At 38.7% G+C, this 24796-nt stretch overlaps 1 protein-coding gene and 1 long non-coding RNA gene across 3 annotated transcripts in view; one reads left to right on the top strand and one right to left on the bottom strand.

The window, feature by feature from the left end:
• LOC122975096 (gamma-secretase activating protein) overlaps positions 1-20564 on the bottom strand; it is a 37683-nt gene extending 17119 nt beyond the window's left edge. The window contains exons 1-25 of one of the 2 annotated variants that reach the window (XM_044343306.1): positions 20173-20564; positions 18810-18880; positions 17914-17970; positions 17699-17768; positions 17403-17450; positions 17174-17262; positions 16775-16844; positions 16545-16594; positions 16098-16208; positions 15413-15469; positions 15217-15263; positions 14868-14953; positions 14752-14754; positions 14339-14416; positions 14094-14180; positions 13765-13857; positions 13418-13586; positions 12841-12931; positions 10674-10743; positions 9068-9147; positions 8804-8884; positions 8297-8419; positions 7999-8054; positions 5640-5671; positions 3269-3330 (exon numbers count right to left, since the gene is read on the bottom strand). In XM_044343306.1, coding sequence (XP_044199241.1) covers positions 3269-3330; positions 5640-5671; positions 7999-8054; positions 8297-8419; positions 8804-8884; positions 9068-9147; positions 10674-10743; positions 12841-12931; positions 13418-13586; positions 13765-13857; positions 14094-14180; positions 14339-14416; positions 14752-14754; positions 14868-14953; positions 15217-15263; positions 15413-15469; positions 16098-16208; positions 16545-16594; positions 16775-16844; positions 17174-17262; positions 17403-17450; positions 17699-17768; positions 17914-17970; positions 18810-18880; positions 20173-20260 — 1869 coding nt within the window. In that variant the 5' untranslated portion in view covers positions 20261-20564. The remainder of the gene's footprint in view (positions 1-3268; positions 3331-5639; positions 5672-7998; positions 8055-8296; positions 8420-8803; positions 8885-9067; positions 9148-10673; positions 10744-12840; positions 12932-13417; positions 13587-13764; positions 13858-14093; positions 14181-14338; positions 14417-14751; positions 14755-14867; positions 14954-15216; positions 15264-15412; positions 15470-16097; positions 16209-16544; positions 16595-16774; positions 16845-17173; positions 17263-17402; positions 17451-17698; positions 17769-17913; positions 17971-18809; positions 18881-20172) is intronic. The other variant, XM_044343307.1, reaches the window with a different exon arrangement.
• On the top strand, positions 2052-12735 carry LOC122975098. Its single transcript, XR_006400568.1, has 4 exons — positions 2052-2620; positions 3272-3434; positions 7977-8121; positions 10460-12735. It is a non-coding gene; the product is annotated as an uncharacterized LOC122975098 (long non-coding RNA).
• Positions 20565-24796: the final 4232 nt, after the last annotated feature.

Raw genomic sequence — 24796 nt, 5'->3', positions numbered from 1 at the left:
AGCAGTAATGGAGGGAATAAAGAGAGAATGACAGGAGGACTGGGTCGTTCTAAGAATAGCCAAGAGACTGCTACCATCTAGACTGAACTCCATTAAATTGAAGCTATCCGCTCTTTAAAAACTATGCTGAGCACAGGGAAAGCTGGAAGATATGAACATGTCCATCAAACGGCATACAGCAAAAAAAAAAAAAAAAGAACGCAGGACAGGGACCTTAAGATGCCCTTTTTTTTTTAAAGTGTCGACTCATCTGAAGCATAACAGCAGTTTCACCTTAAAAGGTGACTATGGAGAGAAATAATCGTCTGTCAGCATTTCACCCATGAAGATGTTGTATATCAACAATCTGGGATGGTTGACTATTCACACACTTTCTTTTCATTCTGCCTCATCTACCTCTATTAAAGTTTGTGATACTGGTGTCAAAGTAAGATCTGTATCTTACAAGCTACTGATAAACAATCCAGCCTCAGGCTTTGTTTCATTCTGTTCTGTTCTGGCTCTTTGATTCTGAGCAGTTGGATGTTTGATGTTAACGACTGACTTTTTGGAAAGTTTCTGCTTTTGAAATATCAGCATGTTTTAGTCATTTTTACATTTTTAAAGGGAAAGTCCAACAGTATTCTATAGTTTTTCTTATCAAAAGTCTAAAATCAATAATGTCTTTGTCCATCTCTCAGTACTTTCCACCTGCCCCACCCTCACTGGTTCCTACTAAAGACATAAATGTTTAAGAAGAGGGCTCAAAAATAAATAGTTTCATGTCCAAGAAGTTCACCTATTTCCTAAAACAGCTGGACACTGTAGTTTTTAGCAAACATTACTCAAACAGGAGTAAATAGTGCATTTATTGGGGACTACCTCCAGCCACAGATTAACCCGTATTTGCTGCTTAACCCTCCAATTTTGTCGTGTTTTAGATGTGTGAAACATACCTTTTTTCTGATCAAAACAAGCCTTCATTACATCCTCTACCATGGCCTACTGAATACAATAAAACATATTTTGATCATTTTTCTTTTTTTTTTAAATGCATATTAAAAAAAAAAGTTACATCTGTTGTGTTATGTGTCAAATTTGACCCAGTAGTAGTTATGGGTTGTTTATGCAGAGAAATACAAAGATAATGTTTTCCAAATATCATGAATAACAAAAATTTAAAAATTACAACAAAACAAAAATAATAGTGATACAATCCTAAAATAATAGTATAATAATATTGTGTAATTATACAATTAATAAAATAAAATAAAATAATAATTATGTTTCAGAAAAGAAGAAAGCATATAGACTTGAATTCAATTGTAGAGTGGCATGCAGCAAATATGATCCCAAACACACACACACCACTCTCTCTTTAACTCACCCCCCCACCCCCCCACAAACACACACACACGCACATGAGTTGACCTATGTCACTTTTTGGGACATTACACAGACTTACATTTATTTCCTGGAGACTTACCCCAACCCTAACCATAACCTTAACCTAACCCTAACCTTAAGTACTGACCCAAAAATCTGCTTATTCCCAGTAGGGGACATGGCTTTTGTCCCCAGTTGGACAAGCCATCCCTGATTAACTGGTATCTAGTCTGAAATTTGTCCCCAAAAGTAGCCTATGACATACACACACACACACATGCACACACAGACACAGACACACACACACACAGACACACAAACACACACACACACATCTCCTGTTTCCCAGCTGTATATCATTATAGGTTGGGGCTTTCTCGCGCTTTATTTTTATTACTGTTGTTTTTGGAAATTAAATTGACTTTTCTTCTTTTTTCATAGGAAAGTATATGCGGTCAATTTTGACCCATAATACAACAGATGTAACAATAATTGCTCATTTCAACATATACGAAAATACAAACAAGTTATTTGGGGAATTGTTTTGTTTATCATTAGTCTCTTATGGTCTTATAATATATTTGCCTGTTCTGTTCATCATAAGCAGTAAAATAGATAAATTGTGCCTATTTTAAACAAAAAACGATTTGTACATTGTAAGTTAAATGTGGTCTAAGATACATAAAATATAATAATAAGTCACTTAACATTTTACTCGATGATAATTAGTGCATTTTTCAGTGCCTGTTAATGTATTTAAACACGACTCAAATTTGACCCGCAAACACTTAGGGTGTGAACCCTTTTTGAACACAATAGGAGGGTTAGGTGACTATTTACAGCAGCAGTATGGTTTATGCAGGATTGACTCAAAATAAACTACAGTGCCCATGTTCATGGTAATGTAGGAAGATTTCAGTCAGTGGAGTGATGATGATTTGTTTGGTTTCCTTTGCCTGTTCTGCCTCTGTCCCTTCCTTCAGCCCCACACTCTCTCTTCCCTTGGTTTTACTGTTCTCTACCTGTCCACCAGATACCCCCGGACTTTCTTGCTTGGTTCCCACACCCACCTGCTCACCTGTTGCCACTAACCAATTATGCTCACCAGCTGCTCATTACCTTATCAGTCCCAGAAGCTTATATACCAGTCCTCTGGCATGCATTCCCTGCTAGATTGTCAATGTTGCTGTGTGTCTTTGAATTCAAGCCATCCTCTTACCTGTTCCTGATTTCCCTGCCTCACCCCTATGTTTTTGTAAGCCTTTTGAATTTTACTTTGACCTAATAAAGTGTGTTTGGGTCCTCCCCCTGTTGCCTCATACACACAGTCATGACAGCTGGGAGGCTGATTTTGTTACCTTTGGACAGAGCCAGGCTAGCTGTTTCCCTTTGTTTCTCGTCGTTATGCTAAGATAAGCTAACCATCTGCTATCTTTATATTTAATGGACAGACATGAGAGTGGTGGAGAACTCTTCCCTTAAAAGGGAGCCTTCACTCCTCTGGGAAGGTTTCCACAAGATTTTGGAACATGGCTGCAGAGATTTCCTCCCTTCAGCCACAAGAGCATTAGGAAGGTCAGGCACTGATATTGGGTGACAAGCATTGGCATTCCTCTTGTTCCCAAAGGTGGTGGATGTGGTTGAGATCAGTGCTCTATGCAGGCAAGTCAAGTTCTTCCACAACAAACTACAAAAACAATTTTTTAACAGAGCTTGCTTTGTGCACGGGGTCATCATCATGTTAAAAAAAACCCTCCCCTTTAAATGTTACCACAAAGTTGAAAGCACACTATTGTCTAATCTATCATCACTGTACTAAGCAGCTTGGCCCAAACCATGAAAAACATGCTTGTGTGGTGCAGTCATTGATTTGTTACTGCTTCTCTCTCTCTCTCTCTCTCACCAGGCCTATGAGCACCCTCTGTTGGCGGTCCTCCTCTTGGAAAAGTGGCACCAGCTTCTTATCTAGAGGAGACCAGGCAATAGTGAGAATACGCACATAAAAGAGACGTTTGAAGAAACCTTTGATGCTGCATCTACGCTAGACTGAACACTTCAGGTAGCCTCAGGTATGTCAGTGCAGTAACATCATTAAACAGGCCATCAGTAGGAATGGAAGACTGACTTGTTTACGACTTTAATAATAATAAAAAAAGGACCAAACCTATTATAGATTCTTTTTGGGTGACTTTTCACAAAGCTTCGGGGTTATAAACCTAATGTGTGTGTGTGTGTGTGTGAAAGAGATGCTGCGGTTTCATGTCAGTCAACCAAAAGTGGTCTGCGCTTCAACTTGGGTGCTTTAGATTAATTATTTCACACTTGCATATCCAAACACACCCCATCTTTTTTATCACTTTTACACATTTGCAAGAAGCTGGCTTTTTGATGGTACAGCGTAATATGTAGCAGATAAATAGCGTTTGCAGGGTGCAGCTAACTGACAGACTGCGCTGGCAGATTCTCTGTATGCCTGTTAGCAGTTCAAAGTTATCAACTGATTTAAATTTATGTATTTTAGGCATTTCGCTGATGCTTTTAATCAGAGTGAGCAGGTAAATGTCTCTTCATTCACATCAACAAGACACAGCAACTGATGGATACACTGGCTCTTAACATGTATTAACCAAGGGCAGCGTCACTAAGGAACTACTGTGAATTAGTCAACCACAACTTTGATTGTGATTCATTGTTTAAGTCAGTTACCTTGGAAAAATACCAAACTAGTTCCAGCTACACAAAAGTGAGGATTGCTGGACTAAACTTTTAATTGATTAACTGAAAAAAACTGAAAAAAATACAAATAGAAATAACTGTTGATTGCAGCCTTAAACCAAGCTCCACACTTTCAGATGGCAGAAACAGATAAGTCTCACATGTCTGAAGTCTAAACATGGATAAATTACATGCTAACAAGACTATAGCTACGCTAGCTGCCCTACGAGATTGTACATAAGCACAGCGGTGCTTTGAGCTAAACGCTAACACCAGCATGCTAACATGCTCACAATGACAATATTAACATGCAGATTTTAAGCAGGTATATACTGTGTTGACCATCTTATTTTAACATGTTAACATGCTAACATTTGCTAATTATCACTAAACATAAAGTACAGCTGGGGCTGATTTCATTAGCTTTACAGGTATTTGGTATTAAACCAAAGTGGACAAATTAAATTTTGACCTGAAGATGGAACTGGATGAAAAATCAGGCGATCACCAAAGTGTTTACAATTCATTCTGAGGGGAGATGAATGCCTGTACCAAATTACATGCTAATCCATCAAATACTTGAGCCATTTCACTTAAAACCATAAATGTGAACGTGGGTAGCGCTAGATGTCAATAGGATTCATCCCCTGGGGACCATAAATGTCTGTACATATTTACATGGCATTTTCATCCATCAAATTTGAAATATGTCAGTCAGGGCCAAACCAAATCTCCACACTTTAAGCCATTTTAGGCAATGCTAGCAGCAGACGAATGATCAGGAAGTCTGTTCATGGATTAAAATACATAGATATCAGCATCTTCAGTACAAAATAGCTTGTTTTAAAATGTCCATTCAGTCCATTTTACCCTAACATAGCTGCAAAATCCCCCAGCCTCTTATTACTACCAATGAAATTCATGTGATACAAAACCACATAGCAATTATGAAATCAATAATTCGCTTTTTGCATGAGTGCTACCATCTGTGAAAAAGGGGCTGGTGCAGGGAAAGTGATCAAAATACTATGTGTGTGTGTGTGTGTGTGCGCGCTTTACAAGTTAATGTGTGGGAGGGTTTGGGTGTATGAGATCATCCATGTGAATTAAGTGAGGTAAGGGAAGATCCCATGTTGTGGTTGATACAAAACAGCTTCACTGTAGTCATGAGAGAGACGGACAGAAAAATAAATAAAAGGAGGGAGAGAGAGGCGAGGAAGTACCAAACTCCCCGCTGTTATATAATTGTAGCATTCTTCACCTCTGTGTCTTTGACTGTATTTTTCCCTCTCCCTTTTTTCCCCCTCCATTCTCCCTCTGCCTTCCTTCATTTTCTCTCAAACTCTCCCTCCATGATAAATTAGTGTGGTGGTTCTGTTCAGCTGAATTCTCCAGTGGGCATAAAGAATGCAACCTCAGAATAACTCACAAACACACAAAACCCAATACACTTGCTCAAGGTTTTGTTATTTATGGCAATCACACTCTGTGTGTGTGTGTGTGTGTGTGTGTGTGTGTGTGTGTGTGTGTGTGTGTTCAGTGTGCTTATGCCGTCTTACCAAGACACCAGGTGTCCACCATTGATAGAACTCTACAAAATAAGAAGAAAAAGCTTTGTGTGAAAACAATCCCTCAAGTCAGCATTATAATAAGAGTCTTACTCCTCATGCTGTAAGCCAAGGCAGTATAATGTTACACTGCAGCAGTCGGGAGCAAAAAACATATCAAAATTATAAAAGCAAAAACTTTGTAAGCAGGTGCTGGAGTTAAGCCTGGGGGAAGAGAAGCTAATTATGAACCAAACAGGCTGTTGGTTTGGTCCCTGGCACAACCAGGACAGAGTTCATTTCAATTCAGAGCAGGTATTTCATCAGTGGTGCATCATCAAGTCACTTGATCATAAACTGTCATCATAAAATGCAGCTATAATCTCATGTTAAGGTATTTCAATCGAACGTGGTTATTTTATATTCAAGGAACAACCGGGTAACTGTATTCAAAAAAGAATGAGAACTAGATTTTGTCTACTTTTAAAAGTTGTGGGAGTTTTTTTGTGCATGTTGAAAATCAAAAGTTCAAGTGGTATGACAGAGAGCCAGAGAGATAAGCCTCCAAGCTCAAACTAAGTGAGCTGTGACATTTACACAGTAAGAAGACACTGAACAGATGTCTCTGTCCCGTGTAGTCTCTGTTTTCCTGAGTGGTTTACACTGACTTTGGTTATAAAAACCTGTGATCACTCTGCCATCCACAATCCTTTACCACAGTTATATTAATACCACCTTGGGGAGAGTGTGTAAGGACATACTGTATTTATCAAGTTTTCTAACAGGTTGTGAAATAAAGGGAATTAGTTTTATTTGAGTTCCAGATTGGATACATCAAGATATTTGATGATGTTTTACAAGCATCAGAGGGTTTAATTAAATGTCTTTTCATAGGATGCATCTGATTGTACAGTACTTTTAAACTAGTTTCACAAGTTTTCTTCTTCAAGTGATTTATTATTCTTCAGATTTTCATTCATTTAAACATTTTTTGGGTGTGAATACACTGTAAAGGATAAGGCTGATGATATTCTATGTTTTTCTTATTGCTAGAACAGACCAAAACCCACCAACAAGTATTGTTTGTGTAGCCTGATATATCTTATTTCTCTGTGCTATGGACCTTTCTTTGCTGTGAGCCACACCGTTACACTGGATGAAATACCATTATCATAATTTATTTTAAGTCGATCCCTCATATACCATCATGCTGCTGTAAAATGTGTATTAATTTGCAGCTGAAAATAGTTCCCAACAAATGCAAAATTCCTGTTTGAGTAAGGGCTGCTAAAAACTGCAGTACTCAGCTGTTGATTTGTTGACAGTAAGAAAAATATAGAGTACCACCAGCCATACCTTTTAAGGATGGATACAGCTCAGTGTGCTTCACAGTCAGTTTTAGACTGACTCAGTCAGAAGAATATAGACAAAGAAGTTGTGAAGCAGCTCAATAGTTCCCCTCTTTAAAGTGTACAAATTCAAAGCCACTGGAAACCCAAATCCACAATAGCCTTCTAACTATGTAATGTAGGGTCTTATGTACATAATAGTAAGCATCTAAAAAGTATTAGAAATTAGTTTCAGTCCTGATACTGGGTTTGAAGTGGGTGTAGTTATGCTTGGACATTTATTGCAAAAATTGCCCAAGTAATTCCACGAACCCATTGCTTCGCACCCCCCTTCCACCTCCCAATGCCCTTTGTGTTCTCAGTAATGTGTTGTGAAACACAGAGAAAGTGGCCCCTGAACACACAGCTCACAACTCTTCTTTTACTGCGTTGCCTATTTGCTGCCTCAAATGTTTTCAGAAGCATATTTTAGTGTACTGTTAAGCTGTAATATGAGAAAGTTTGTGACCCGGCCGCCATGTTGAAAACAGACGAGCCAAAACCGAGCAGTAGCCAAGGAGATGTCAATCAAAACTTATCTGCTACCCTATACAGTCTTGAGAAATGGTCTGAACAGCAAAATTAGCAGTTTTTTAACTAGGTTTTCTAATGAACGTTATGAACGTTTATTTTCACTTCTGTGGATTCTTAATGAGACACTCAACTTTGACTTTATATATGCTTTTTTACTATTTCAAGCCAAATTTCCAGAAGCTTTAAGACTTTTCTAAACCTGATTTTGACATCTAATTACTTTTAAAAACTAGTACACAGTGCTAGAGGGACTCACTCTTCAAACATTTATCAAAACACAATCAATGATGTAATTTGGACACCATACCACCCTTTTAGAATAAATAGTGTAATTTTCCGAACACTGGAACACAGTGTAGTGGTACAGTCATGCCCTCCCTCCCTGCAGTTTCAGGACTGTGTGTCTGTTGTACTTTTCTTAACGAAGCTCCAGTGGGAGGCAGACCTACTTCTTTGTGTTCTCTTCCATGTGATTCATGTGGCTGGACGGTCTCCTCTCGGACCTCTGAAACAAGCAACACCATCATGGGAGGGCTGAAAATATGCTGCCATTGTTTGATCAAGACCCACAGGTATGCTGACAAGGACACACATACAGTAGAAAGACACACATATTCTCCCCTCTCCCGCCTCAACTAGCACAGTCAAACAATTGCCATAAATTGATTGAAATTTCCTGTATGGAAATTTAGATTTGTGTCCATTAATATACATGGAATGTTCTTGCTGTTGGAAATACACACTGACCAGTTTATCCCAGTCGGCCTGTATGTGGGAGGTTCTGTATCTGGGGTTGGGAACAGCTTCCAGATATTTTGTCCTATCCGTGTTCCACTGCAGCTCTGACCAGAAACCCTGGAGACTCCTGGCCTGCATGCACACAAACACAAACACACACCCAAACACACACACACACACACACACACACACACAAACAAACAGTAACACCACAGTGACACAGCAAGGACGTTGCTGCTAAACAATTGAGGATAATTGTGTCTGAATTGTATCTAAAATCACACTGTTTTACATATAAATGCCTTTTTAATGTCTGAATGAAGTCGGCTACAGTCATTTCCCACCGTTGTATCACATTACCGAGCATCAATGTGAGACAGAGTTTTATTAACATGCTGTGGAAATACAGCAGGAAACAGACTAGGAGGAAGACTCTGCGTGATTGCGATGAATAATAATCGCTTGCAAGCACTTTTAGGGTAATAAATGTGTTTTAAAAATGGATGGACATGTTACCTTGTCTTTGAAGACAAACTCAGTATGCATTTCAGTCGTACACAACACACCAGGTACCTCCGATAGACATGTTGGTACCTCCTAGAACACACAAAGACATATTGAAGAATGTGTGTATGTGTGTGTTTGTGTGTGTGTACTACTTAAGGTGCAAAGAAAGAAATTGAACTTCAAGTGTGTCCTCTTTGCATTCAAATCCATATATATGGTTTATTTTCAATGCATTTATGGGCGTGCAAATATATGTAAAAGTGTGCTTGGTACCTTCTTGTCGAATACAGAGGAGTAAGGCAGGACTTTGTCCATGCTGAGCACCTGCTTATAGCTTATTCTGTACAAAGAGGCTGTGTGTGACAGAGAGAGAGAGTGTAGTCAGACTTTTATTTCCTTGTTTTAAATCACAGTTGTAGAATTCTTATCTTAATGCGGCAGTTCAGCCAATGTCCCACCATAATCACTATGATATACTAGAGAGCACAGGTTACTGACATATTATTTATTAGGTTAACATAATTGTCCTTCAGCAACATCTGTATTAATATCTGTATCCAAACTCAGTATTTTAAAGCAAGTTAAAGTAGCTATACAATGGTGATTTAAGGGGGTGACCTGGGGTGGTCACGACCACCCCTGAAATCTCACTGGCCATCCCAGATCTGATAAGTCGTTCATCAACACAATAAGGCCGGTCAATCACTGATGACAGCTAATCACCTGATATACGGCCAGTTTGCCATTTCCCTCTACTATAGTTATTGTGGGACTGAGACTGTGACAGCTGATCTCTAGTCAGCGTACTTTCGACCTTGAGTCAGAAAAAAAGCAGGTCTTGAAATTGTAAGTATGTGCTGGCCATCAGGACTCAGGCAAGCTGAGCTAACGCCACAGTGTTATGAATAACATTGCTGACAACTGTTTTAAATATGTTTTGCACAGGTAACCCCTGTAAATAAATGTGTCGCACCAGAGATTCATTCTGAACCTGTAGCATAACATTTACTACACTGTAGAGAAACGGCTCTTAGAAAATGTGTAGCTCATCCTGAACAGAATTACTGATCGAAAATAGACGTGTTTAAATAACCACTGCTTCCCAGAGACTGTGATAGGTAGAAATGGAAAATGTAGCGTACATGGAATAGAAAACTGAACAGAATGGTAGCTGCATGTTAATGCTGTTCTAGGTTATTAACTTTAGTTGCTGTAGGTGGACAGCGTGGCACCTTAAGTTTAATGCTATATTATAAAATGTAAAAACATCAACGTGGCCTTGAGTACAAACATTACAATAGATGCTAACATGAGTTTTGGAATTCAATTATGATTGATCTGTGCATAGGTTGAAGCAATGCATTGCACTGAACATCTGTATTGACATCACAATTTGATCACCACGTCCTGGATACGCCACTGTAGCTATAGCAGCACCAAAAATGTGCAAATTTAGGTAGCAAGGTGCAATGTGATCCTATACTCTCTAGGTGATGGCTGTTTTCCTAAATACCAAATTAATATCATGCACTGTGATGGAGTGCCAGATAGACATGCTGGGACATACAAATGTGTTGCTATGTTTCTACTAGGACCATATTTTTCTGTGCAAGCTATGAGTCTCCAAGGTCTCAAAATAATCAAATTTATTTTCTAACTTTCCAGATATGCGTGGGACAATTGGCACAAGTCAGCGAGAAGAAATTTGAGAGCCGAACAGAGTTGAGGGAAGAATTTGGCTTTGTGCATTAGTGATGTAAGCAGCTGAGAAACCAAGCACAGAAGGGGACATAAAAAGGCAAAAGAGAAGCCGCACTCTATAAGGAAGAAGAAGTGATACTCAAGAGGCTTGTGACCCCCTGCTTCAGCTGGCACTGACCTAGAATGAACTCCTGGATCTGATCAAAGGATTCAAAGGTGTTCACATTGTCACACAGCCATTCAATAATCTAGAGGCAGGATAGAAACACACAGAATATAGGTGTCATAGTGCTGGGAGCTCAACATTACAGCTGTACTTCAAGCTTTTTAAGAGCTTTCCTTATAATGTGGATAGTTCACTCAACAAAATTACTGAATTAAAAGACTTGAGTTTAGCTTTTACCCTTTACAGAAATAGTTTGACATTTTGGGAAATAGTTAGCACCAGGAAATGGTTAACCTATATTAGCATAAAGACCAGAAACAAGGGGAAACAGCCAGCCTGTCTCTGTCCAAAAGAAACAAAATAAAAGCACTTCTAAGTCACTAATTAACACCTTATATCTCACTTGTTCAATCCAAACAAAAGTGCAAACGCAACAACTTGTGGTTTTAGGGGGGGTTATGTGCTGTACTACTTCTTGGCCGGGTGCAGTGACTTCCTGGAGTGTCCTTTCCTGGCAACTTCACATTGACAACAAAAACAAACTAAATTTAACCTGTTAATTAGTGAGCTTTAGCGGTGCGGGTATGGAGACTTTTTATATTTGGACAGACTAGACTAGTTGTTTCCCTGTTTCCAGTATTTATGCTAAGCTAAGCTAATTGACTCCTGGCTGTAGCTTCATATTTAGCGCACTAACATGAGAAAGGTATCGTTCGTCTCATCTAACTCTCAGCAAGAAAGTGAATAAGTGTATTTCTTAGTATGTGGAACTACTTTCAGTTCAGTTCAGTTGGACCAAACTAAAATATCCCAACAACGACTGGATGGATTGCCACAAAATTTGGTAGAGACATTCATGGTCCCAAGATGGTCATTCAAATGACTTTGGTGATCCCCTGACTTTTCATGCACACTCATATTAACATTTAGCTCAGGTACCGCTGTGCCTCACACAGCCCCGAGCATGGCTGTAGACTCTTGGCTCAAACAGTGGATATCTTGTTATAAAACAGATACCGATAAGAATTTTTGAGATGATGCAGGTTCGATGGATATAATGTTTGCATTACAGAAATGTGAAACATGAATGATGCCCTCACAGATAGGCTTTGCGAATCTAACAGCCACAATGCATCAGAGTGAAAACTCATTTTCTGCTGCCAATAGCAGCACTGTTTGAAAAAAATATCTCTTTGCCAGAGCCAGTTTGAGTCCTATATCCAGCAACATAAACACAACAATGACCATTATATGGGGGGGAAGAAAAAGAAGCAAAAGTAAGATTGGAAGAACTGAATTTGCACAGCATTCTCTTAAAGTTGCAAACTGCTGTGAACAAAGCGAAAAATGTTAACAAGCAATCATCTTTATTAAAGTCAATACTTTTTGTGCTGTTGGCCCCATTAACAGAGTCTACAAAGGATACAAAAGTTATGTCTGGCGTCCAATTTCCCAGCTCTAGCTGCACTAATGAAGCTGGTGACTCATTTAACCTCTAAAGAAAGAACTTATTGCAATCTATCAGAGCAGCTGGAACATCTTAATTTAGGTGTACTTCCAATATAGTATGACTCACAGTGAGCAGTCTGCCTTAACAAAATATCTGTCCTTTTCTTTTTGTCTTTGTTTGATCTGTCCAATTGTCGTCTCTTTTCTCCTGTTTTATTAGTGTCCTGTCTTTTCTTTTTTTTGTCTTCTTCCCTCCATCTGCTCAGTGCCATCTCAAGGTTGACACCTACTGCATTTACAAGGAAGTGCAGAAAGGCTGTCATCTATCTTTATCTATTCACTTCTTCTTAGCTGTACATCCATTTTCCTACAGGAAAGTACCTAACAAATTGCTGCATTTTCCACTTTTTTCCGTCTTTATCCTTCCCTTGTTTCTTGTTTCAGTCTCTGCCTTCCACAAGGAGAACTTACTGATCTTGAGAGTTTGTGTGTGGGACATTGATAACAACTTATTGATTTTATGCTCTACGAAAAAATAATGATATATTGCTGTATATAAATGCAAAACTGGATCAAAGAGTATGTTCTGTGGGTCAAGATAGTGTCTTATGTCTATTTGGGGGGGGGGGGAACTCAGGCTAAACTTTGACACAAGAACTCCCATTAAATGTGCTTTAAATGTCAAAATCTCTGCCTCCTACATCTATTCCTGCCTCCATCTGTATTGTACCTTCAGCTCCAGGTTTGGGTCATTTCCCATGTAAACCAGCAGGCAGTGAAGGGCAGCCAGGCGCTGAGGGTCAGCCTTACTGCTGGGACACCTTGTGGGGTGGATGTGACATACAGCAAATTTACTTTTATACAACATAAGCATACACAAACAAAGAGACACAGAGGTAGAAGGGCATGTAGAGAACCAACAGTCAGTGGTTGTACTGTGCTGTATGCGCCCTTTCTACCAATGAATAATGCTTTACAAATTAAAAATGAATGAACAGATCAGACATTATTCGCTAGAAAAATTTGAGAAAAGAATCACGGATGCATTTCATTTGTGCAGATTGGTACAATCCAAAGACTTCACTGGCAAGTATTCAGGTTAAAGTTGTTAAAATTATTCCCAAACGACTTGCAGGTGTACGCACTCAAAAATAACTTTTCAAAAAATAACCTTTCCTTTCCACTTGTCAGCTTTCTGCCTACCTATAATCCCCCATGCTATGTATATAAACACGACCCAAATAATAAGCCCTATATACACAGGTGCTTTATTTCCACATGGTGAAAAAGTTATAAATCATGCTCACTTAGAGGGTGTGTCTGATCGCAGTATCTGCAGCAAGTAGGCAGGGCTAAGCTCAGCAGTGTGGATCTTCCCACCGGCCAGGTCCAACAGAGCAGTGCTGGACTCCTCCTCTGCATGCAACACTGTGATGTTTACTGACTGAGACTGCAGGCCCAAGTCCACATCATAACCTTGAGGTTGAGACAGACAGACAGGGAATAAGACAAGGAAATGAAACCAAAACCCACGAAAGCTGTACGTTTGTACAGATCATGTGTCAGGAAAAAAGGAGAACAGGATGTATTGTAGCTGAAAAGCAATGTAAACAAACAGCTTTATAGCCATCAGTCATCTTAGACATAACCTTACCAGAGAGAAAGAGGGAGTGACAGAGCATCTCCTGCTGCCTGGTGTTGATACAGTGGAGAAAATAACCCTGCAGATATACCACGATGTAGTAACCTACATACAAAAATAACACAGTGTCACTGTCAGGGTGTATGTTGATATGCTGTATGCACATCAGACATTTATTAGACTGAATGAGGAAACACAATCTCATTTGTATTTGTGTGTCTGTGTTTCTGTTTTGAATGCAAAAGCAGGAAATTGCATGTTTGGCAGTCCAACGTGCAAACCCACACACTTGCTTGAATTCATAAGCATGCTGATATGTGTGTGTATGTGGGTGCTATGACCTATGGGGATGAAGAGCGGATGGAGATGCATGGCTTTCTGTGGTGACTCGTCACTGCCCAAAGTTACTCTGAAAGTCTTGCTGCAGTCTGTAGAAAGTAAGGAAATCAAAAATTTGTCACCATGTGCAACACATTTAGGTACTATATATATATATATATATATATATATATATATATATATATATATATATATATAGCAGTTTGAATGGACAACATAGACAGCAGTAGGTAGCGCACACACACACCTTTGTGAACTAAAACCACGCTGTAGATCAGTTCCTGTTTGTCATTAAGAGGTTGGCTGTAGCAAACACACATGCTCCCTAAAAACAAACCACAAGACAGAGCAGCTGTGATGTCAACATATCACAAAGAAATCCATGGATATATTAAAAAAATTGTTGAATTATTGAGAATTTGTATTTAATTCTGAAATTACAGATTCAATCAACACCTTAATTAATCAATTAAATTACAGTATCATTCTAAAAATGACACACCCCTTGTATTATGGTGATGAATTACAATATGCCTATAGCCATGATTTTTAAAGGCTGATTCCTCATTAAGCACTGGTTTGTGTTATATAATAAGATATTATGTTGCATCATTGCATACAGCAGATTATAATATAGTTTGTGAACCGCGAGGGACTTACTTTCTTGTTTTCATAAAGAGAAATAAAAAACAAACAAACATAGAGAATTAGGGAAACTGAAATGTCAGCTTGTTTATATCCATTTTGTGTGAGACAATATATACAGTATATGTTACCTATTCTGTTGGTGAACACTTCCATCCTTACAAACTCCTTCTCTGGACTCTCGATGTGATAATGGTCAAAACCCAGATTTACAAACCTGTTTGCCACACATACATCCCAATAAGAAATGTTACTGTGAAGGATATTTATACATATTTGTACATAGGAACATACTATCAGAATGTTTGGGGAATTTTCAAACAAAGAAATACTTAAAATGTTTACAGGGATTCACTTCTTTTTTTTTTTTTTGATTTGCAGGTACATTTCGACAACGCACAAAGAAATGCAGAATACAAAATGAATTGCCTGCTGAGACGACTTATTTCTGTTTTTATACTATATTAGTAGTTGCCTTACTTGACTGTGCGGAAAGGATTAGCAGGCAGCTCTAATGGGAGCTCCAACTGTAACATAAAACAACATAAGTTATTGTCAGGTGTAAGCACAAATAACCATATACAGTGAATAAAATGCAACAATGCAACATTTTATTATGAGACTGTGTGCAAAAGACTGATAATGTCTCAAACTGTAGGGCATAGGGATGACTTACCATAGTTTCACAGTTGCGGTTGGGGTAAAACTGAACACATCGCAGCAGGAACTTGTCCTGAGAGAAACGTGTGATATGCATTTTGTATTATTCTGCATATCCTGCCTTGAGAAAATTAGTTTTGTGCTATTGAGTTATAGAGCTTATACCTCTGAACTGCTCATCCCCTATTCCACCTGCAGAGCCCTAACATCTGCTGACAAATCACTTCTCTCCAGTCCACACACCCAATTAAAAACCAATGGTGATCGAGCATTTTCAATGGCTGGCCCTAAATTATGGAATAGTTTGCCACTAACAATTAGACCTTTCCTCTCTATTGATATCTTTAAAACCCATCTAAAGACCCATCTCTAGCCTCTTAACTGTCATCTTGAAGACATGCCTGGCTTTTATTTGTTTGTATTTTATTGGTCGTTTGTGCAATGCTGTTTGTGTTCAATATATCACCATATCCTGTGCTTTTATTAATTTACTTATATCCTCTTATTTATGTCTGTGTTTTTATTTGATCCTTCCAGTGTTTCTGTTTGATTGTAACCATCAATCAAATTCTATCAACACTTGCTGTTTTTAAATGTGCTCTATAGATAAATTGACTTGACTGTAGCTGTCTTTGCATGAATAAATGTAAGTCAATGCGATGTCTTCACAAGTATAATGATACAAGTCTCTTGTGTGTTACCTTGTGTGTGAGATAGTAGAGTCTTTGTGTGTGACCGTCCCACTGGACCCAGCAGAGGTCTTCTACTATTCTCTCTACTGTTTTGGACAAACGCTCAGGATTCGCCATCACCTGGTTCACACAAACACATTCATATTCAGCTTTGTAGAGGCACTGAATTCTTAATGTAAAACTCCCCAGGAGGATAACAGTATAGTTTATGGCTTGAGAACGAGGTCGAACCAATATATTCTTTTCGTTGGGTTATGTAAATATATTCCAACTATTTTACTTATTAATTACTAGATATGTGCACTCTGGCAGAGGATTCATACATCTAGAAAACTGCACAAATCCTCTATGCAATTTATATTTTAGCTGAGGCCACAGACGCTTCCTTCAAAAAGGAAAAAGAGCAGGAATAGAGAGCTAAAGCCAGCAATGCGGTGAATGTAGAGTCCAGCTTACCACTCTATAACCTTCCTGTCTGGTCAGTAGAACATGGTACAGATCCACATCTGAAACACACACACACATAACTGCATAACTGTAATCACAGTACATCTGGTAAACCACTATAGCGGTCGAAAATGAGTAAGAAATGTTGTTTTGTTCTCTACAAATGCAAGGATTTGTTCTCTTTTGTAATGGATGAAAGAAAGATCGCCTTTACAGATAAACATAACACACAGACTCACATCCATCTTCAGTCAGCAGCAGCAGGTGGCTCTCCAGCACTGATCTCCTATCAGGTTCTGAATGGAGGAACTGCACAGAGAAACACAAGCTGGTGTCTAAATGAGTGGTTTATAACAGTACCCAGATGGAGAATTTGCTGATTTTTATATTTTAATGCAATGATCAAACATTCTTGGCAGATCTTTACATTTGTGGCTTGGCAATATGGCGAGCAACAAACAGTAAATAGTACTTCAGTCATAGCCACAGTGGCTTAATACCATATACAAACCAGTTGACTTTCAGCACAATAAACACACTGTAAGCTCTGATGCTCCATAATTGCAACGTCAGCTCGTGGTCGCAGTAAAAACCTGCGTGACAGTGGCCAAGACAACACACACCTACACACACCTTACCTGCACTTTGACCCTGCAGTCCACTGCCTTAAGGACTTTAGTGTTATTAATAGGATAGATCTCAATCAGGAGGGTTAGACACTTGGATACTGCAAAGACAGGCAGGGTTGAAGAAGAAATTAAATATAACCAGAGAGATGAAAAATGCAATGCTTCAAGTATCTGAAACAATTAATGTTATAGTATAAATGAAATAGAGAGAAAGAGAGCTTGTGTAAATGTGTGTTACTTGGTTTGAGGTGCGCCTCTTTGCTGGTATTTTGTGCCAAACTAACAGCTGAAAGGGAAAAAGCAAAGGCAAGGTGTCATGTGACTTAATTTTCACAGACACTAAACTGATAACATTCAATCAGTGTTTCTTTAACTATGATTTGAACCAGTGAACTGCTTTCTAGACACATGAAAATGTTGTTAATTCATCTCTGAGTCTTACTTAATTGCCTCAGTTTGGGTCATGAACACAGCATTGTTACTGTAACAATGTCTGTTGCTGTTAATCATTATCTGTGCATTACAAAGACTCACCTAACAGTGTCTCCTCCTTGTTCAGCGAACAGCTGCTGACACACACCTGCTCGTCAAACGTGTACAGGAGCTGTTGGAGAGAACACACACGGCCGCACAGGGACGGGTGTGCTGAGGTAAAACTGTGCACAAAACAAACACCAGCGCGCGCACACACACACACACACGAAAAAAGAATCTGCAGTATTGAAGAGAAGGTGACACACACACAATACCTTGTTCTGCTTGGTGTTTGAGTCATATTTCCCAATTCTGGTGGTCCCGGTTGCTCCCTATTAGAATAGAAAAGCACAGAATCCTTTAGTTAGGTCATTAAATCAAACTACAGAGATGGATAACCCTAATCTGTCACAATCAAGTAGACCTACTTTCCCACTGGGGTCTTCCACCACACTGATATGTGTGGAACGTCATGCTTGACCTCTTCATTACTCTGGCTGACCTTGCCTATTATTCCTGACTTGGCCTGCCTCACTTCAAACCAGTGATTCAACACTCTTTTTAGTTCAAAAGATTTAAAAGAAAAAGTGTATTCTGAAACCCAAGGCACAGGCAGGCATGCATAAAACTGTGAACCCAGCACTAAAAAAAAAGAGATTATGTTCTCTTTGCAGGGTGCACAGTGTCTTTAACCTCCTAAACCCACAGGCTCTTTGGCGGGTGTATCATTAAAAATGTATGCTGTGCAGAGAGGCACGATTTAACACACAGAACTTAATTTCACATTCTTGTAAGGATCCCAAGGTTTCGAAAAATACCAAATATGTCAAACAGAATTACAGAGAAATCTGTATAAAAGAGCATAGAATTTTCTGTTTGATGGTGTCCATTTGATGATGAATGCTGCAGACGTATCAATGGCATCTGGGAATATTTTGAATTTCTCACTCACTATACTTTGTATAAAGGACTAAAAATAAGCAGCAGAATAGTACAGAGTAATAAAATCCACAACACGTATATGCATAGACAAAGTTACACTGAACATATGCAAACTCAAGGTACATTATAATGGTGAAATTACAAACATGATGATGTTTAATTATATGCACATGACATGGTGGTGACATGTGAGCATAAGTGACATGCGGTGCATTTAGTATGGATTTACCTTCCAAGAGTAAAGAATGCCCCCATCTTTCTCAATGTTCAGGATACGAGCGTCCACTGCTCCAGAGTATTCTGCAGACACAGCATCATTATTATGAATCCATACAGCTTATCACAACTACAGTAACAACAGTGTGCCCTAACAAAAAATGGTTTTAGTATCCCTGTCAACACTCATGTTGAACATGACAAGTGTGATACTAAAAGAGTATATAGTGTTTTCTCACTGTACAATAAGATGTTATTACATGCAAAAAGTGCCCACACAAGAAGCTGCTTTATGGTTTAACACATAATGATATGTCTGACGCATTGCGGAGCTACATAATCACAACTTTCAACACATTTTTATTGTATATATGTGTATTCTGTGACAGTTTATAGTGAAAATCAGGGATGCACCAATCTGACTTTTTCAGTCCCGATACCTGGGGTTTGCATATTGGCCGATACTGAGTACCGATCCGATACCAGTGCTTAATTAATGCGCTGTATGCCTCACTGTGTGTAAGAGACTGGGTTCATTCTTTTATGTGTAAGGCAAAATCAGGCTTGACTTAAACATTGTTTTCCTAACTTTGTAAAACAAAATGTAACAAATAAATACATAGATATAAATTTACTGACTTGTTATTTATTAAAATAATTGTATCTGATACCAGATTGGCCCATTGTCACCGATACCTGATCCAGCTATCTGAGTCAGTATCGACCAATGTGAATATCGGTATCAGTGCATCTCCAGTGAAAGAGTGTTTACTGCATCTTTTCTGTAAACTAATGTTTAGTAGTTGCATGGTATTTGGAAGACTCGCCATGATATTTGATCCTTCAAGAAATAAGCAGTCTGTCTTTTCAGTCTTATGTTCAACAGTAACTGGTACTTAGGTTATAAATATATTGACAGGAAGTTAGATGAGCACGGAAATTATGTATATTTAGGAGTTTTCTCTCCTTCGTTTAGATCTATCTTTAGGACGTTTATGTAGTCATGCAATCTGTTTCAAAGTTAATGGCTTTCTTTATGTGGCTACAATATTTAGAAAGGAAAGTGAAAGGTGAGTAGCGCCGTCTGGTGATCAATATGTAAACACCTTCATATCACTGTAGGAATTCAGATTTTTCTACTTACTAGCTAAAGTTCAGCTCGGAAATTCATTTTTTAAGGACTATTATGCAGTTTCATCCACACTACACACATGTGTAATACAGATAAATGCACTAAACGCACAGATAGATTCTGTAATAACGATGAAGGGCTGAACCTGATAGTGTTAGCTAGCACTGTGTGCTATATATTGGTCAAAGCTATTCGTTAGCAATAAGAAACACTGAAAAAATGCTGCTGACCGTGAACGCCTCACCTTTCACCCTGCAGACCGACGCCTCCTTCCTGAGGATATCACACACCACATCTCTGTGCAGGTCAAACTGAGGCTTTAACTTCAACATGTGTAACTTACAGCTCAGTCTGCACCTTTTTAGATTCAGCAGCTGTTAAAAAAAACTTCCAAATGTATTGTTTCCTTGAGAGGAGGCAGCACCTTGCAGCTGATGTCTCTTCAGGCTTGACATCATGTGACCGAAACTCTTCACATGTTACTTTTGGGCACTTGTATAAGTGAAACCAGTAGAGCAGCCACCAGCCACATATCCACATTAACCATCTTCCTCTTGACTTCACAAAGTTACTTTTATTGACATGCGGAAATGTCACGTTGTCCCGCAGTTATTGTAGCTCCTCCCTCCTCCGGGATTTAACAGCCGACAGATTCGCTACCATAGGCCGAGGAGAGGATCACTCCAGCGGGGTGGAATCTCTCACCCTCCCGCCGAAGGAGTGCGCCATCCTCACTCAGCCAGGCACTTCACAATGGAGTGTCATAGTTCATATATCACACCTTTTTTTCATACTGTAGGTCCCCCTGGTTGGTATCAGGCAGATAACTATCAGCTGCTGAAAAATTTGTTGAATTAGAAGCCTTTAATATTTAGTTTAAACTTTTTATGTATAATGGAAATGTGCGACAAGTTTAAAGATCCCCTCCAGACATGTTTTAAGATATGCAAAAATACTCTGATTGGAATAATAATTTGTGCGTAATATTTCTTCCCCCCAAAAAAGTTCAATGTTAAAATCCTTAAAATGACATCTAATCCTTCTCTCTCATTGAAAACTTAAGAATCTATGAATATGTAAATATTTTTCATTTCAAAAGTTGAACTGCTGGACACAAGATGTCTCCTACTTCACTGAAATCAGTTCTCAGTCTAGCCATGGCATATGTGCACTAGAGGTTTCAAGTTTCCACATCACACTTGCATAAGTATTGGACCATGATTGACTTCAAACCTACTTGTGATGTCACAAATTGTGTGCCTAGGTACACATCTTAAAATGAGATTTAAGGTGAGCTCAGAGAAACTTTTCCTCTTGATGATTGCTTCATTGTTTCAGTAATTTTTCATTTAAAACCCCAAATAATGTGAGGTTTTGCTGCTTAGACTCTGGGAAACTGTTTCTTTCCATAGACTAAACTATTAACTGATTAATTGAGAAAATAACCAAAAGATGAATTTAAAAAAAATTGTTAATTGCAGCCCTATAGTGCATATAGAAGATTATGAAAATCCATTAATGTAGTGCAAGTTTAGTAGCATGCAGAGTTTATTTTCTTGGTTCCAGTCAGCTACTTCAGTGACACCTGCAGGAACTTCTAAAATACACTGATCTCCGTCTCAACAGTAGGAAAAGGGGAATAAAAGAGGAACAACTCTAGACAACATACCACTGACAAAAACTACAGAAATTTCCAGAGCTGCCAGACATTCATCATCTATTTGTTTAAAATAAAATGTGGAGAGCTCTCTTGATTGTGAAGAAATGACTCAATTGAAATTCATCTCAATCAATCTCATCAAAATAACCAATTTGGAATATCACTGAAACCACACAATGTTTCTGTGGATACTAAACTTGATGCTATCACATGTTATAACCATATCAGTTTCCTTCCAGTTCAGTAAAAACTGTACGTGTCATGACATTTGTGTTCCCTCCAGGAAACAACCGAGTAGGAGTGCCACTTCCTCTTTGCTCGTTTTTATTGCAGTAATACTGTACGCAGTAATGGTTTCATCAAGATCTAAATCTATCTGTTGAGCTCCAACAGCAACATTTTGTCATAAAACAACACACATATTACAATATACACATACATTCATGCAACATCCCAAATTTAGCAAATAATCAAGGAACATATTAGCAAAAAGAAATGATGTCTGACTGTTTTAAGGGTGTAAAAATGGAAACGGTCAGTGTGTGAATTGGCACATTGAGCAGTTATAGCATCTTACAGAAATACACATTTTTCTGATACCACTTCACAAATAAGGCTAAGGCTAAGAAAACATTTTTAAAAGTTATTAATAAAGACTTCTCTGACAGTTTTAACCATTTATTAATGAATAACTCTTGAAATCTCTTGAAAAAGGAGTCTTGCAATGCAGACCATGCTCCATCAACACCTATAGTAAGTTCTTAAATAACAAGACACTGTTAACATATGCTTGTCGACAGGCAGTGCACCACCAATGAGCCTCTTATGTGCCATTTTTGATGTTGTAGCAGCATTTAATGACCCACACTGCCCCTGTCTGTTGAGCCTGAGAGCTGCACATAAAGGAGCTGTTCACTATGCATCACTTCTGAGAGGATATTGAAGCAAAGAGCTCCCACTCTGACCCTACTTCCTCATGATATCATAAACTGGATAGATAGATATAATCTTCATTGTCCCACAGGAAATTTGTTTTCACAGCCTGTTCATAATCCACACAGAAACATACAGATAGCCACACCGCAAACATACTGATACACATAACATTCATCACCCCGCCTGTATCCTAACACGTATACATATCCGCATAGACACTCACAGATGACTCTGGATCTATACACTGTGGCAGTGAGGTAGTTTGTTCAGTGCTACTATGGCAGAAAGGACAAAACTTCTGCCAAAGCAAGCCCTTCTTCATTTTAGAGCCCTGTATCTACAGCCTGATGGCATTAGTGGGGGGTGTGGGTTGAGGGTGTCATCAGTGTCATTCGCTATTGTGATTGCAAGGTGTGTGATTTCTCTGTAGCTCATGTCTGAGAGATTGGGGTGTAGGGGAGTGGGTGATTTTGGAGGCAGCATATGTGAGATCCTGGTAAACTGATATGTTGATCAAAGCTGTGGATGGAGGTGGGGTTCAGTCCAGTTAGGGGTTGTGTTTGACGTGTTAATGAACGGTTATTTTCATTTAGTCCACGTTCAGTTGGAGATAGTTGTCAGTGCACCACTTTGTGACATGAGAAATGTAGTGTTAATAGGCTGTGATGGAGTTGTCACTGAGTAGTCCCAGTATAGCAGTGTCGTCAGAGTATTTGTAGCATGCGGTGATGGGTGAAGGGCTGATGCAGTCATTTGTGTAGAGGGTGTAAAGGACGGGGCTGAGGACACAGCCCTGAGGGGCTCTGGTGATGACGGTTGATGATGTAACTGTGCCTATTCTTACAGCCTGTGATCTGTTGCTGAGGACGTTGTGGACCCAGTAGATGAGGAGTGGCGGGATCTTGAGGTGGTGGAGTTTCTTTATCATCTGGTGGCATTGAATGCATCTGTGACTACATATTATAGTTATATATATTTAAAGGTGCTGCAACTGTTTTTAAACACCAAATAGGTCCTTAAATCTTTATGTGTGTTCATTGGCTGGCTGCCTTTTTAGTCATTTTCCCTGTCATAAACTAATTCAACCGTTTGCCTGATGGCACACAGGTACAGACTGCCAGTCCAACAGTGTCATTACATTGCAGTAATAAATGTCTCACAATTGACATGATGATAAGCTTATATGGCTGCTTTGTGTTGTACCAATCACTATTTCATGTATGATATGTCATTCTTGGTGGGCCTTGCACTTTAAATAATCACCAAAACATTTACACTTGCTACACTAAGTTTATCTACAAAAAATATGTTTGTGAATATTTCATCTAAAACAATATTCACAAATATTATCTCCTATAAATTATAGAAACACTTGGAATTGTGACAAATCCATTAGGGATGAAGAAAATTCAAGAAAATGTGTCAAAAAACATGCAGATATTTTACATATCATTATACTATATAGTATTAGCCTATATATAAATATATTTTACTATATTATTATATCATACATTATTACACCGATGTATGCATTTAAGTATCCAATTTGACAATGTCAGAAGTCATATAATAAAGAGTTAATTATGTTAAATCTGAATTTTTTTGTGATGGGTAGAAATTTTAAAATCTTTATTGACCTTGGTGTCTCAAAAAAGACTGCGATCCATAAAAACCTCTTTCTTTCCAGAAGCTGTTGCTCTACTAAATAGCTGATCTGTTCTGTTATCAAACTGGACTTTACATGTCACGCCCCTCTCTTAATCCCTGCACTGGTCACTTTAATATATTTCATAAAACTGGACTTTAGATTGTGCATTGCATTCAACCTCCACTACTACATAATTTAATTATTTACTTACTTGGTACAGTGGCTTGGCTAATAAAGAGATTCTGAATCATTGTTGAGTGACTCATCTTTTTTATTATATACAATCTTCGTTCAAACTGGTGTTCCTGATTGGCTGTTTGGTTTACAGTCTATGCTCACGATGTTATTTTTCCTAGGATGTCGAAGTCATGACCCGCCCTTTTCTGCCTCTGATTGGCTTACCCTAATATTCTTACCCTAACTCTAACCAATCTCATTCCTTCTGTCTAAACCTAACCAACCCAGCCAACGAAGGCAACAAAAACTAGCCAATCAGAGGAAGAGTAGGGCGGGTCATGACTTCGCTATTCTAGGGAAAAAATTGGCATAACGTAGCCGAGTAGAACCGAGTATACCCGGGGGGCGCCGGAATTTTGATGACGAACGTCCGCCCGCCCCTTCCCC

This window comes from Thunnus albacares, chromosome 23, assembly GCF_914725855.1.
Source record: "Thunnus albacares chromosome 23, fThuAlb1.1, whole genome shotgun sequence".
NCBI classification, from domain to species: Eukaryota; Metazoa; Chordata; class Actinopteri; order Scombriformes; family Scombridae; genus Thunnus; species Thunnus albacares.
The sequence above is the reverse complement of the archived record's forward strand: the minus strand, read 5'-3'. Positions and strand labels throughout refer to the sequence as shown.